Genomic DNA, 15,156 nt, shown 5'->3' with positions numbered 1-15,156 from the left:
AAAAAAAGTCGTAATTTTCACCAAAAGAATTGTCTATTTTTTTATTGCTATTCGAAAATGGTTAAATTTAATCAAAAAAGCTCTCGTCGCACTATAGTGAATCTAATTTAGAATATGTGTGCCAAAAATGAAGTTAATCGGACGAACGGTTAAGCAGCTATCATGCCCACCGTTATGAAAAATGCTATTTCGAGAAAAACGTGTTTAAAGTTTGGCAAGACCTGCGGAGCGACCCGACTAGGTCCGTTTAAAGCAGCTGTAACTTCGTCAATAATTCGAATATCGAACTCGTTCTGGTCTTAAAATGTTTCTAGAGATGTACCTTTTAAAATAAGCAAAAAAAAATAAAATCGATTTTTTGAAGCCGAGAAACGTATATGACCCCTTAAGTAATTAGGTCTCCCGGGAAGTTTCATGGTTGCAATACATTCACATGTGATCTTTAAAATCTTAAGACATCGACTTTATGTCGACTACTTTTTAATATAGAATGTAACGATAATGTAATTTAGAGGTTTTTACACCTATTGAAGTGGCTAGTTACAATTACTTATACACTGGACGTAAGTAACCACACTTTCTTATTTTTTCAACTGTCAAAATTTCACCCTATTGCTTTTTAATCTTAGTGGTTTACTTATTTCTAGGTTTACACTGATGATGGTCAGTTTGACCGAAAACGTTTTGTACTTCCACTCCCTTGTGGATGAATTTTAAGAATTTTTAATAAATTCATATGCCTACATACAACAGAAGTGTTTACTTCATTCCACGTTGTTATATTGAAGGTATACAGCCAACTACAGGGTTTACCCCTTTTTAAAGAAAGTATGAAAGTATGTACATAATTTATTTTACAATTGCTTATTACACTAATCTGATTCCTCAATAAGGAGTTAAATAAAGTTTAACTGAATAAAATTTCCTTAATAAATATATTATTTACCTTCCAACGAAGAAGTATTTCAAATCCAATTTCCGAAAAACTTTCAAGTTTTCATTTATATTAACAATTTTATTGTAATTGACAAAATGTACATTGTACAGATTAGTCTTCAATATTTCTTATAGAAACGATAAAAATAGGACTATACACGTTCTACTGAACTAAAACTTGAAGCACTTTAAAAGACTCATTTGAAGAGTTAAATAATTCAGTATGCAAAATTATTCTAAATTAAATATTCGAAAAAAATAGATTTATTTTTAGCGACATCACAATTCTCCGTTTCCGCTGTCGTTGTCATCTTCTTCTGCATATTCAGAACCATCTGAAGGATCGTCGTACTCTTCATCGTAGTCATCGTCGTAAAAGTCAGTCATTTCTATTTGGGGCTCGGAACTATTAGGTTTCACTTGCGTTTTGATGCAATAATCTTCCAGAGTTAACGGGACTTTTAAACCATCTCTTTCTGCTTCAGCTCGGGCAGCCATAGCTTGTTTTCTAAAAAAATAATAACTTATTAGTAAATAAGTTATCGATATAAAATTATTACTAACATTTTTACAAATACAAATATATTGGCGAAGACGAAGTATGGTCTACGGAGAAAATGGTATACATTTTTATTTTATCGTCGTATTACTCCGTAGAGTAACTAGGTGCATTTTTCCGTTGGAACTTTACCAGCTGCAGACGAAGGATGTGAATTGCATAGTGTAGAATTCCTTCCCTCTCGTCTTCACTGCAGCATCCATTTGACTTGCAAATTGTAGAAGTCTTGGAGGTGTCACCAGGAAAGTGTACCAATAAGTTTTCAATTTAAAAATCTTTTAGTAATATTTTTAATATTTTCAATATTAATAATTTACTATTAGGATTGAAAACTACTTCGTCTTTCAATGCCAGATGCAATGGGTGCAGTTGCAATGGGTGGGAAAACCTCTCGATACGAATCAGTTAAAATATGGAGAACAGTGCCTACGTTCTTTCCGTTCTTTTCTCCGCATTGCAACTGAATAAAAATGGTATACATTTTTATTTTACAAATATATTACTTCAACAAAAATCGGTTTTCAACCGATAGAAAATGGATTCTTCAACCTAAGGCTTCCAAACCGAAGTATCCTGTCTTCACTTAAATAACAATTTGCATTGTTATTTAATGTCTGTTTTTTGGAGACTGTGGCAGTCCACTCAAGTACTTTCAACTTACTAGCGAATCCTCCGACCAAATAGAGCCACTACAGACAATATTGTAATAAAACGAGCGATTTCGTATTTATATACGACTTTATTTATATAACTGTACAGACGAATTTATATCATACACTGAACTCATTTACAAAAACAGTTCCAATTTATAGCCCATCGTTATTTCTCGAAAATTCTGCCCGTCTCTAGTTATCGTCCAGACGTTCTTAGAATTGCTCGTCTTTCCGTCCCGCTACATCGCGTCATATCTAGAAACATCGTCGTGGAATGCCTGCGTGGAGATGGGACCTGTTATACGACGGTCGGTCAAAAGTAATATTTTGTTACACTGCTCCCCTCTTAAGATCTGAGCGTCCCGATCAGCAACTCTAGATGGCCCAGGATGGCGGAACCTACAGGATTCTCCAGCTCTGCATACACCCCTAGAAAAGAAGTAACAGTCTACTGTCTTTGAAGGGTATGACATCTTCGGGTTCATGCAACACACAGTAATTCGTACGCCAGTTTCTCTGAAGATCACTTCAAGCATGCTTCTCACAATCTTCCAATCCAGATTTTCTACTGCATGGCCTATTTTTGGTAAAGCCAAATCTTTGATGTCATAATTACACACGATTTTCTTCAAATTAGTTAGAGCACGCCATATGTTCTCGTAGCTTGGCGTGTCCGTATAAGACTTCCTGGTCACTATATACAGCAAAGATCGAGGACCATCTTCCAATCGCAATACTCTTCCAATTTTAGGTTGTTGATTCCTTAACTCGTCCAGGCGGCCGAACTTTCTATTGAATACGGACGAGATTCCTTTAGTCATCTCGAGGTCTTGGGCAACACAGTGGGCTAGAGAGACGTTTTCTGGAACACCAAACAGATCTTGCTGAACTTCTGTGGTCACGCCGAATCTAGCACTCTTTCTTTCTGCGTAATTTGACATAAATTCCTTAAAACTTGGTTGTGGTGCATCTTTCATCTCCTGTTGGAGGACTCGGGCTTCCTCTGTTTCATTTGAGCCAGCATATGGTGCAAGACGATTTATGTGAATAACTTTTGGTTTACCGTTTGGTAACTTCTTAATTCTGTATATTACGTAATTTATTTTCTTCTTAACTTCATACGGACCTTTCCATTGTCTTTGCAGTTTAAGACACAGGCCTCGACGACGTTGTGGATTATAAAGCCAGACAAGATCACCTACTTCGAAGCTTTCATTCTTGCAGCGAGAATCATATTGATCTTTCATTCTGTCACTGGCTATCTGGATGTGTTGTCGGGCAAGTTCATGAATGTTGTTCATTCGTAACTTCAGGCGGTCTACGTATTCTTCGCCTGCAACATATTCCTCGGAAGGTCTGCAGCCAAACTCTAGGTCGCAGGGCAAACGAACTTCACGACCCAACATCAGGCAGGTTGGTGTTTGACCTGTAGTTTCATTCACGGCCGAGCGGTAGGCCATCAGGAATAAATGAATGTGTTGGTCCCAATCTCGCTGATGTTCAGATACAACTTTGGACAAGTGTTTACCCATCGTTCGGTTCATCCTCTCGACCATTCCATCTGATTGAGGATGCAGGGGTGTTGTTCTTGTCTTTTTGGCACCAATCAATTTACAAACGTTTTGGAAAAGAGCTGACTCAAAGTTTCGCCCTTGGTCGGAGTGGATCCCCAAGGGAACACCAAATCGGCTGAAGAATTCTTTAACAAGTACCTCTGCAACGGTAGCAGCTTCTTGATTCGGTAATGCATAGGCCTCGGTCCATTTCGTAAAATAGTCCATGGCTACCAGAATGTATTTATTTCCAGCATCGGTTTCTGGAAATGGACCTGCAATGTCGATTGCTACTCTTTCCATAGGACTTCCAACATTGTACTGTCTCATGGGTGCTCTCTTTTTACCAACTGGACCATTACCGGATGCACATAGTTCACATTTCCGGCACCATCTTCTTACATCATCTTTACAGTTCACCCAATAGAACCGTTCTCGAACCTTTTGCAGCGTCTTCGTAATACCAAAGTGTCCACCTGATGTACCGTCATGCAACTGACGCAATACTTCAGACACTTTACTTTTAGGTACAATCAACTGCAGCTTAGATTCTGTACCATCATCGTTCTCAAAGGTTATGTACAGAAGATCATCTTTTAGTACCAGGCAATTCCATTGGCTCCAGTAGGCCTTGACTTCTGGACTACATGCACTAATGTTCTGCCAACTAGGTCTCTCACCCTGCTGCATCCAATCCAATACTCTTTTTATACATGGATCATCTTCTTGGGCGTGTTGTAGCTGTTGGGGCTGCCATTGTTCAGTAACTACGGTAGTTCGTCTCACAGGGCAACGCTGTTCCTCTACTTTAAGCCGGTGATTACAACTTTCACCGCATGGCCGTATCGAGGAAGCATCTGTATTTGAACGAACTCTTCCAGCCCTCTTCACACGTCTCTTCGGCATCGTGTCACGAATCACCCTCCGTACCATTTCCACCAAGCGTTCATCTTTCCTCTTATCGCCTTTTTCCACGGCTATTACTCGATTGTTTCGTGAAGCTTGGCTAGCTGCTTCGTGTTCCAAGGCAATAGCAAGTGATTCATCTAAAACTTTCGGTCTTGCTAGTCGTAAAGCTTTCTGTAGTTCACTATCTTTCAGCCCATTGACGAAGGTATCTACTGCAATTTCTTCTAAAACGCTGTCTGGCACCTCTGGATAAGCCAACCGCACCACACGAGCCACATCTGCTTCAAATTCTTGCAGATTCTCACTTGCTCGTTGACTTCTACTTCGCAGTTGTGCTTTGTATACTTGTTGTAGATGGGCATCTCCATAGCGTTTTTCTAGACGAATGAACAAGGTCTGGTAACAATTTTCTTGACCCTTAGGAATTGATCTTAATATATCTGCAGCATCACCTCGCAAAGCAGCAGTCAAGGAAACAGCCTTTTCCTGTTCGGTCCAATGATTGGCGGTCGCAATAGCTTCGAATTGTCTAAGGTATATGGACCAAGAGGACTTTCCATCAAATGGTGGTAATTTGAATCTCATATTATGCGACATTTCGTCTCTCGGTAGTTCATCTTTCACTACAGGATCTAAAGCTACTGCATTAACTGACGGTTGCACTTTTGTATCGGTTATCATGCTTTCTAATTCTTTGATCTTCTCTTCTACGGCCAAAACTACTGCATTAACTGAAGGTAGAACTTTCGTATTGGTTACCATAGTCTCTAGTTGTTTGATCTTCTCTTCTAACATTTCTTTATTGTCGTCTACACTTTTCTGTATCTTATCGAATGTTCTAGAAACTTCTTCAAATTTCTCATTGTTCTGTTTACAAACTTCTTTAAGTTTTTCGTTGTTTTGTCTACAAACCTCTTTAAAAGTTTCATCAATCTTTTGAGAAGTCTCGTCGAATCTTTTAGCAACGTTTTCGAATTTCTCGTCGCTTTTTATACTAACTTCTTCAAGTTTCTCGTCGCTTTTTCTAGAAGTTTCGTCGATCTTTTGAGAAACACTTTCAAATTTCTCGTCGCTTTTTCTAGAAGTTTCATCGATCGTTTCAGAAACAGTTTTTAATTTCGATAAGATTACTTGTTCTGCTGACTGGAAGTGGAACGTCTCTGGGTCATCTCCGTTCTTCGTGAGGACATCCTTGAGTCGTGCTTGTAGGACTATCTTGCACCCACTGCTGTCTAATTCGTACTCTTCTAATTGTTCACGGAGCTGTTTTATGGTCAGTTCTTGTAGCAACATCTTTGGTCGGCACACACGTACTTTTCAAAATGTCTTAAGTCTTTCCGAATACCGAACAATCAACGCACTTCAATTATTCCCGACGAATAAAGTTCAAAAGTCTTTTAAAGTCTTTCCGAATTCACTTATTTATATCGCACTAAGTTTACTGTATTTTACCGAACACCGGACACCATTGTAATAAAACGAGCGATTTCGTATTTATATACGACTTTATTTATATAACTGTACAGACGAATTTATATCATACACTGAACTCATTTACAAAAACAGTTCCAATTTATAGCCCATCGTTATTTCTCGAAAATTCTGCCCATCTCTAGTTATCGTCCAGACGTTCTTAGAATTGCTCGTCTTTCCGTCCCGCTACATCGCGTCATATCTAGAAACATCGTCGTGGAATGCCTGCGTGGACATGGGACCTGTTATACGACGGTCGGTCAAAAGTAATATTTTGTTACAATATATTCGTAAGAAGAATAATTCAAAAAAAATTTATGAATACGACATATACACATAGTTTCAAAAGTTATGCATCACCCCTCGTATTCACGATGTTTACGCTTTTATAAATCCGTATCTTTATCACATATTTAATGGGCCTTTTTTATAAAAAATATTCCATTTTTGGTTTTGCCAAGGTGTAAACATTTGAAAAATTTATTCTGGTGAAATTTTTGAAAACGTGATTAAAAATGAATCGTACTTTAATTTCTGAGTTGGACCGTATAAGAAATATCGATTTAGTTGAAGAAGGCCATTCACAGCGTTTCGTGGAGGAAAGACTGGGTGTTTCTCAGAGTGATGTCTCACGGATACGGAATAGGTTCCTAGAGACAAACTCGATACGGAATAGAGTCGGTCTGGTAGACCCAGAGTTACTAATGATCGACAGAATAGATATATCAGAATTTCCATCTGTAGAAATTCTTCTATGTCTGTACCAGACCTCCAAAGGGAATTCAGGCATGCTACAGGAGTCAGAGTATCGTTGGCTAGAATAAGAAGAAGAATTTTAGACTCAGGTTTGAGAAGTTGTCGACTAATAAGAGTTCCTCAGCTACAATCTAGACATGTTTTGGACCGCCTCCAGTGGGCTCAAGAACACATACAGCTCCCCCAACAGTTTTGGAATTTTGTGCTTTTTTCAGACGAGACCAGAATCTGTTTAAATAGTGATAACTGGCGAATTCGTGTGTAGCTAGTTGTGCAGCTCTTATTGGCTCTCGCCAATAACCCATAGTATTAAATGGGGGTGCCTACATGGGATCCGTGTTTCTCCGATCCGATCCGACGTCGGATTAAAGAATAAACTCATGGTATTAAATGACGGCACCTACATTGGATCCGTCTATCTCCGATCCGATACCGGCCGACGTCGGGAGTAGCCAAATTGCATATTCTGCAAATAAAATTCAAAAATGTAAAATTTTGCGTATTTTTATAAAAGTGTGCATATAAGTAATTGAATTTTTTGTTTTAACTATTTCATGAAATAAATCAACAATAAATAGCTTCCAAATCTTAATATTTAATTTTGTAATATGTATCTCTACAAGATCGATATTTTATAATGTTGTCTTGAATATAAGGGTTACAAAACCTCTTTATTTTTAGGTATAAAATTTAATACCTCTAGCACAGAATAGGAAACAATTGTTTCCTATTCTGTGCATCTAGGTAAATAGTTTTATTTTGATGGTCAATTTCATTGGTTATAAAATTGTAACGGGTAAATAGGTAAATAAATGAAACAAAATAGTTGGAAATCCCACGGCATGCGGCACCAAAGAGCATACTTTCGTTTATTTCCTAATCCATGTAACACACAAAACAGATAAATATTATAATAAATAATAGTATAAGTATAAATAAATAAACACAAAGTTTGTTTACTGTTCGTTTAATTTATAGGCTATGTTGTTGAATAATAAGTCATTGTTTACTCTTTCTACTCATGCGCAAAAATTCCACTACGTCGATCTATAAATTGACATAATATTTTCTTCCGTCTCCAGTCCGTTTCTTACGTCTACGTTGCGTCTACGTCTACGCTACGTCAAACTATAAATCCAACTTTACGTTCTATTTGTGTCTGGTCTTGTTTCTGCCGCATATGTTATAATAGGCCTTATTGTTGTTTTATATATTTTGACTTTGCTTTCAGTATTTAGATGAATGTTCTTCCATACGATTTCTTTCAGGTATCCCGAGATTCTGGCTGCTTTCATTGTTTGTTCTCTGACCTCTTTTAAGAGATTACATAGCTTGTTATTTCCATAGCTTGTTTTGGAGTCAATTTCCAATTTGCATCTTATCGGTTCTTTGGAAATCACTAGGCACTTAGATATTTTTTCATATTTGTGATAGTCTGGGCAGATTATCAGAGAATAGGCCATTTTTGGGAAAAGTTATTTACCAGCAATTTTATTGCTGGAATCGAATCTTATGATTGTATATATTAATAATGGAAATAGGTATGGAAAGTCCGCATATAGTGTGTTATTTTTTTATGGATAGTGTTCAAAATGGAGCCCCCAAATAGTGTTTTTTCTTCAATGAATGCTCTATAACTCCGAAGATTTTAACTTTACACCAGAAACATCCAAATAAAAATTCACCGTAATTTAAATCTGCATAGAGACATTTTTTCCCGATTTGCTTGGACGAAAATTTTCCTCGAAAAATGCGGGTTTTCCCAACAAAATCTTTAATTTTCAACTAAAATTTTAGGAACTAATTTTCTATCAATAATTAAATAATTTAGTGAGCTAAAAGCCCTTTTGGTATAGATTATATTTCCAGAAGCCGATGGAAATTGAATGAATAGTTTGGCAACAATTAAATTGTTAATTAGCAATTTACTGTCGCAATAATAACCATAATAATTATGATACGTCAGAATAACTATGATTTTTGTATAAAAAGGCCCTATACCTATCTAACGTACTTTACAGAATTGAAATTGGAAGTTATAAACAATAGGATGGTAATTTTCGAACCATTACCTTTTTATTTCGGTCCTCTTTCTCCACACAAATTTTCATATCTTTAAGAGACTCATAACACATATTATAATAATAAAAACGATCGGTATTACGAGTGAGAAATACCAAAAATATCAAAATTCAAATCAAAGATTAGGTTGAAGAAAATATAATCTCAAAGTTCAAAATCGGTATATGTTAAAAAATGAATTATCTCGGCTTCCCAACTTCCCATATATTTTCTTCATTTTTTTTTTGTTCCCACGTAACTCGAGTACAACCACCTAACTAACGCATTAATTGTCAAACTTTGTTTTGTTATAATAAATTACTGTATTTATTATATATATATTTTTTAAATTTGTTTAAACAAATATCGTTTAAATAATTATACTGCTTTCAAATTAGAATATTTGTATTTTAAACGTAAAAGGTACACTTGTGGTAAGTTTTTTTAAAAAAAAGTCTACAACTGAAAAAAATATGTAGTTTTATTTTGTTATAAATAGATTAATGTATCTACATATTATAACAAAACTAAAGCATATTTGGCACTTAGTAATGCGTTAGTTAGGTGGTTCTACTCGAGTTACTTGGGAACAAAAAAAAATAAAGAAAATTGCTCCATGGGAAGCCGAGAAAATTTTTAACGAATACCGATTTTGAACTTTGAGACTCTCTTTTCTTCAACGTAATTTTTGATTTGAATTTTGGTATTTTTCACTCGTAATACCGATCGTTTTTATTATTATAATATATGTTATGAGTTTATGAGTCTCTTAAAGATATGAAAATTTGTTTGGAGAAAGAGGACCGAAATAAAAAGGTGATAGTTCGAAAATTGCCATCTTATTGTTTATAACTTCCAATTTCAATTCTGTAAAGTACGTTAGATAGGTATAGGGCCTGTTTATACAAAAATCATAGTTATTCTGATGTATCATAATTATTATGGTTATTATTGCGACAGTAAATTGTTGATTGACAATTTAATTGTGGCCAAACTATTCATTAAATTTCCATCGGCTTCTGGAAATATAATCTGTACCAAAAGGGCTTTTAGTTCACTAAGTTATTTAATTATTGATAGATAATTACTTCCTAAAATTTTAGTTAAAAAATTAAAGATTTTGTTGGGAAACCGGCATTTTCCGAGGAAAATTTTCGTCGAAGCAAATCGGGAAGAAACATGTCTCTATAGAGAATTAAATTACGGTGAATTTTTATTTGGGTGTTTTTGATGTTAAGTTAAAATCTTTAAAGTTATAGAGAAATAATTAAAAACACACTATGTGGACACGCAAAATAGCACACTATCTGCGGACTTTGCATACCTATATTACTAATATACAGGGTGAGGCAGATAAAAGTCTTAAAAAATTAGAAATATCTCGAGAACTAAAGGCAACAGGATTATGAAAATCGGAAAAAAGGGGTTTTGAAATGTGATCTATTCAATGAAAATATTTTCATCTATTTGCTACTTCCGGTTATACCGGAAGTTGATTATAACTTCGTTTTTTAAATAGGACACCCTGTATATTTTTACATTTTTGGATTCTCTTCGATGTCTTCTTTCTTAAAATATTAGATTTTGTAATATTATACACGGCAGTCTAAAAGATAATTACGTTTTTTTCCTAATTTCGTAGCAACATTCACACCCTGTAGAATTGTATTAGTTTGACATCGAAAACTCTATTTATGTTCAAATGGTTTTTAATATAGTGTATTATTGTTATTAATTATTAGTATAGCTAATTTTTTAAGTTTAGTATACAGGGTTGGTCGAAACTCGGAATGAGTATTTTCTTAGTTTTCTTAAATGGAACACCCTGTATTTTAGTATTGTAAGGAAATGATATTTTATGGTAATTTTTTATTTCTTAAGCATTCCCTATACCTAACTGCTTTAAATTGCGAGTTATGGGTGATTCAAGCCAAATATTAATTCTAACAAAAAATACGTGAAATTTTATTAGGTTGGCCGTGAAAATATTCAATCACAAATAATTTTTCGGAAATGAATACATATTAATCTAGACTGATCCCTAAAATTAGCAGTAATGGTTGAGCTATCAAAATAACTACGTAATTAAAATTGTTGGTTCAATTGAAAATTAAGCACAAATAGAAGAAGATAGGTATAGGGAATGCTTAAGAAATAAAAAAGTATCATAAAATATCATTTCACTACAATACTAAAATATAGGGTGTTCCATTTAAGAAAACTCAGAGAATACCCTTTCCGAGTTTCGACCAATCCTGTATACTAAAATTAAAAAATTAGCTATACTAACAATTTTTAACAATAGTAGACTATATTATAAATCATTTAAACATAAACAGAGTTTTTGTTGTCAAACTGCTACAATTCTACAGAGTGTGAATGTTGCTACGAAATTTAGAAAAAAAAAGGTAATTACCTTTTAAACTACCCTGTATAATATTACAAAACTTCATATTTTAAGAAAGAAGACATCGAGGAGAATCCAAAAATGTAAAAATATGTAGGGTGTCCCATTTAAAAAAACGAAGTTATAAGTAACTTCCGGTATAACCGGAAGTAGCAAATAGGTGAAAATATTTTCATTAAACAGATCACTCTTCAAAACCCCTTCACTCCAATTTTCATAATTCTGCTGCTTTTAGTTCTCGATATATTTCTAATAAGCCAGTTATCTGCCTCACTCTATATACAATCATAAGATTCGAATCCAGCAATAAAATTGTTGGTAAATAACTTTTCCTTGTATTTTGCTAATTTATAATTTGCCCAGAGTATTATACTTTTAAATGTGTCGAAATGTCATAACCATATAGGATAATAAAACATTTTTTATTCTTCACGTAAAACAAAAAATAAATTTCGTTAAGTTTGTGATATACAATCAACATTGTGATACACGCAAACTTCATGTCTGCGAATAAATTACGGATCCATGTTTATGTTTCAGATAAAAATGCAAATCCAAGACAAATACGTTGCTGTTAATTGCAGCATGTAATGGGAAAATATGCTAACAAATAACATTAAAATACTGATATATTTTAGTTAGTTTTGAGTAAGAGGAGTTAATGTTATATGACTTGATGTTGGGAAATATCATAAATACATATCTACAAGTTATTCTTAACGACGTTGTACACCTTCGTTGCGGGTATGCCTCTCAGAGGAAAGGGGGGAAACTTATATGCAAGCGAAAGTTGGTAACAATGTATTTATAGCAGAATACTCAAATCATATGTTTCAGTATTGAATACTTTATAAAAATAAATTATAATAAATTACGGAGATTACGGAATAAATTACGGAATTAATTATAATAAATAAATTAAAAATAAATGGTACGGTAAACAATCCTCATTTTTTAATATGTTATTCCTTACAAAAAAACCTTTAATTTGAGCACAAATAATTAAAAATCGTAAATTTGGGTCAAAAGTTATTAACTTTTTAAGAATTCCCATAAGAGCCCATGTTAAAACTTAACTTTGACCCTTAATAGTAATTAAACGGCACAGTAAATTTTTTTTAAAAAAATCAAGTCTTAGTTTTTTAAAGTAAACTATAACATACTAAAATTTCATGCAAATCCTTAATTCTTTGCCGAAGGTGTAGAACGTCGTTAAGGGGTAGGCGTAAAATCTTGGTCCAATTCTATTTAAATGCATTCATTTTTTTCGAATCCTGAAAAAACTAATACATATTTTTGAAAAATTTAATCGCAGAATGAAAGATTACATTATTACCGAGGGCCGAAAGTCCCTTAGAATAAACAAAAAGTTTCTTTTGAATGAAACATTTGAAATTAAAAATCACACTTAATTTTCTCTTTTTTTTTCACCCCTGTAACTTATTAAAATAAACATTATAGAAGTTTTCAGGGACTTTCGGCCCTCTGTAATAATGTAATCTTTCATTCTGCATTCAAATTTTTCAAAAATATGTATTAGTTTTTTCAGGATTCGAAAAAAAAATGAATGCATTTAAATAGCATTGGGCCAATATTTTGCGCCTACCCCCTTAACAAAAACTTTTGCCATTTAATTAATTATATTTATTTGCTTTACAATGTTTAGTTTTATCTCTTTGTAGCAAAAAACTTATATTAATTTATAGTAGTGACCTGATTATATTGTCTATCAAAACGAACAAAATAAATTTTACTTTCCACATAAATTAATTAAAAAACTCCAAATTAATGTTTATACCCTATCACATATATTTTCTTTTTTTGCATTTGCGGACATAAGTTTATAAAGCCAACTGTCATTTATTTTTCATGTAGACTTGAAATGGTGAAAAACATGGCTAGTTGTGAAAGTACCTATTTTTTCTATGGTCCAATATAAGCGAATGAATCAAAAAACAGAATGTTGAGAAAACATGAGGCTATAGTTGGGTTTAATGTCAGTATTTTATAAATGCTAGAATATTCCACAGGTTGTGGTGAATTTTGAGAAAAAAACACAGTTTGGTTGGTACACCCGGTTTACAATGACAATTTACCTGTCTAGCAACAATATTATTACAGCGATACTGTTAAAAATTAAGGCTATAACATATTAAAAAATCACTTAAATCTGACGACAGGTTTAGGAAATTCGAGACATCGAAAATAACCAATTTTTGAGGGGGTGCGTTAATTTTTTAGAGTAGTGTATTAAAAGCTCACGAGGTTATTTTTTTCGAGATTCTGAACAATATCTGATAATAATTCACTGTATACTTACCTAATAATATTTTCATATTCTTTATCCTTTCCTTTTGAATCGCGCCAACGGCGATACATTACGGACGCATCAACGTTGGCAGGACTGAAGGTATTCGGTTCGTTTAGGAGAGAAATTACTGATAATAAAATCGTACGCACGTTCTGTGTAGGATTCCAACGCTCGCAGGGTAGTTCGCCCGATTGTGGGTCGTCTATTGGGGGATGGAGAATACTGATGCATAAATCACCATTCTGAAAACAATGGAAAAGTAGAAAAAGGTATCTATGAGTAGTGTAAATATCAGTAGATTAATGGCATTTTTACAAATTTATTCGGAATTGATGAAAAACATCACCATTAGTTCCTTTCAAATGCATACCAGAACATATATCTCCCCGTCTCTCCTATATGTTTCCTTCATTACCAATCAGGTGCTACTTGCCACCAATGTACATTACATATTACATGACAGACTTAAATTACGTCAATAGCCCTCTTCTGCTGTGATTAGCTGTCCTTGAATTACTTTTCTCATTTACCGTGTAATGCAGTGGTTTCCAGTGGCCCGCCCTAGGGGGGCGTGAGAGTGTTGCAAGGGGGCATGCAGCTGTTTCCAAAATATCATTTTCAAATAGAAACCAAAGAAGTCGAACAGGTGTCAAAAAAATGAATCTACCTGCTATCTAAGGCTATCTGCATCTATTGGCATAATAGCTATGATGATCAGTGAATCATATGCTGATCAACTTAAAAACATTCCACTTGTAGGTATTACGATGGGAAGACGAATATCTGAAGATCTCTGCGATCAATTAATCTTCTTCTTCTTCACGTGCCATACCAGAATTATCCGACGTTGGCGATCACCATTGCGAAGACTTCTCGATCTTCTGCAATATGGAATAGTTGTCCTGCATTTGATATCTGAGTCCATTCACGAATGTTTTTTAACCAAGAAACTTGTTTTCTTCCTACACCTCTACGGCCCTCTATTTTGCCTTTAAGGATCAGTTGTAATATTTTATATCGACTTCCCCTCACTATATTTCCCAGATAAGACATTTTTCGATGTTTAACAGTCTTTAGCAATTCTCTACCTTTGTTGACCTTCCTTAGTACTTCTTCATTAGTTTTTCTTGCTGTCCAGGGTATCTTCAGCATCCGTCTATGAATCCACATTTCCAATGCTTCAATTCTGTTCATGATCGATACTTTTAGCGTCCACACTTCTGCACTATACAAAAGAACGGACCAAACATACCATTGGTCCATACCCAACATACATGACCATTCTTTGACACACTTGATCAATTATTAATAGAAAAAGTAAAACTATCTTCTTTCGCGATGCAAGTAGATGAGGCTACCGATGTTCTTAAGTATGCACACTTGATAACATATGTAAGATATGTTGTGGAAACTGATGTTAGAGAAGACATGTTATTCTGTAAACTTATTGAAGGCAATACTACAGCAAGTGAAGCTTTTAAAGGCAATACTACAGCAAGTGAAGCTTTTAAAGGCAATACTACAGCAAGTGAAGCTTT

General features: G+C 34.4%; 1 protein-coding gene across 1 annotated transcript in view; it reads right to left on the bottom strand.

Moving 5' to 3' along the window:
* Positions 1-831: 831 nt before the first annotated feature.
* The window catches only part of LOC126880384 (ubiquitin-conjugating enzyme E2 R2), a 118,609-nt gene continuing 104,284 nt past the window's right edge, over positions 832-15,156 (bottom strand). The window contains exons 3-4 of the mRNA XM_050644211.1: positions 13,628-13,860; positions 832-1,444 (exon numbers count right to left, since the gene is read on the bottom strand). Coding sequence (XP_050500168.1) covers positions 1,216-1,444; positions 13,628-13,860 — 462 coding nt within the window. The 3' untranslated portion in view covers positions 832-1,215. The remainder of the gene's footprint in view (positions 1,445-13,627; positions 13,861-15,156) is intronic.

The sequence above is a fragment of the Diabrotica virgifera genome, chromosome 2 (genome assembly GCF_917563875.1).
Source record: "Diabrotica virgifera virgifera chromosome 2, PGI_DIABVI_V3a".
NCBI classification, from domain to species: domain Eukaryota; kingdom Metazoa; phylum Arthropoda; class Insecta; order Coleoptera; family Chrysomelidae; genus Diabrotica; species Diabrotica virgifera.
Note: the sequence above shows the minus strand (reverse complement) of the source record. Positions and strands in the feature narration are given on the sequence as shown.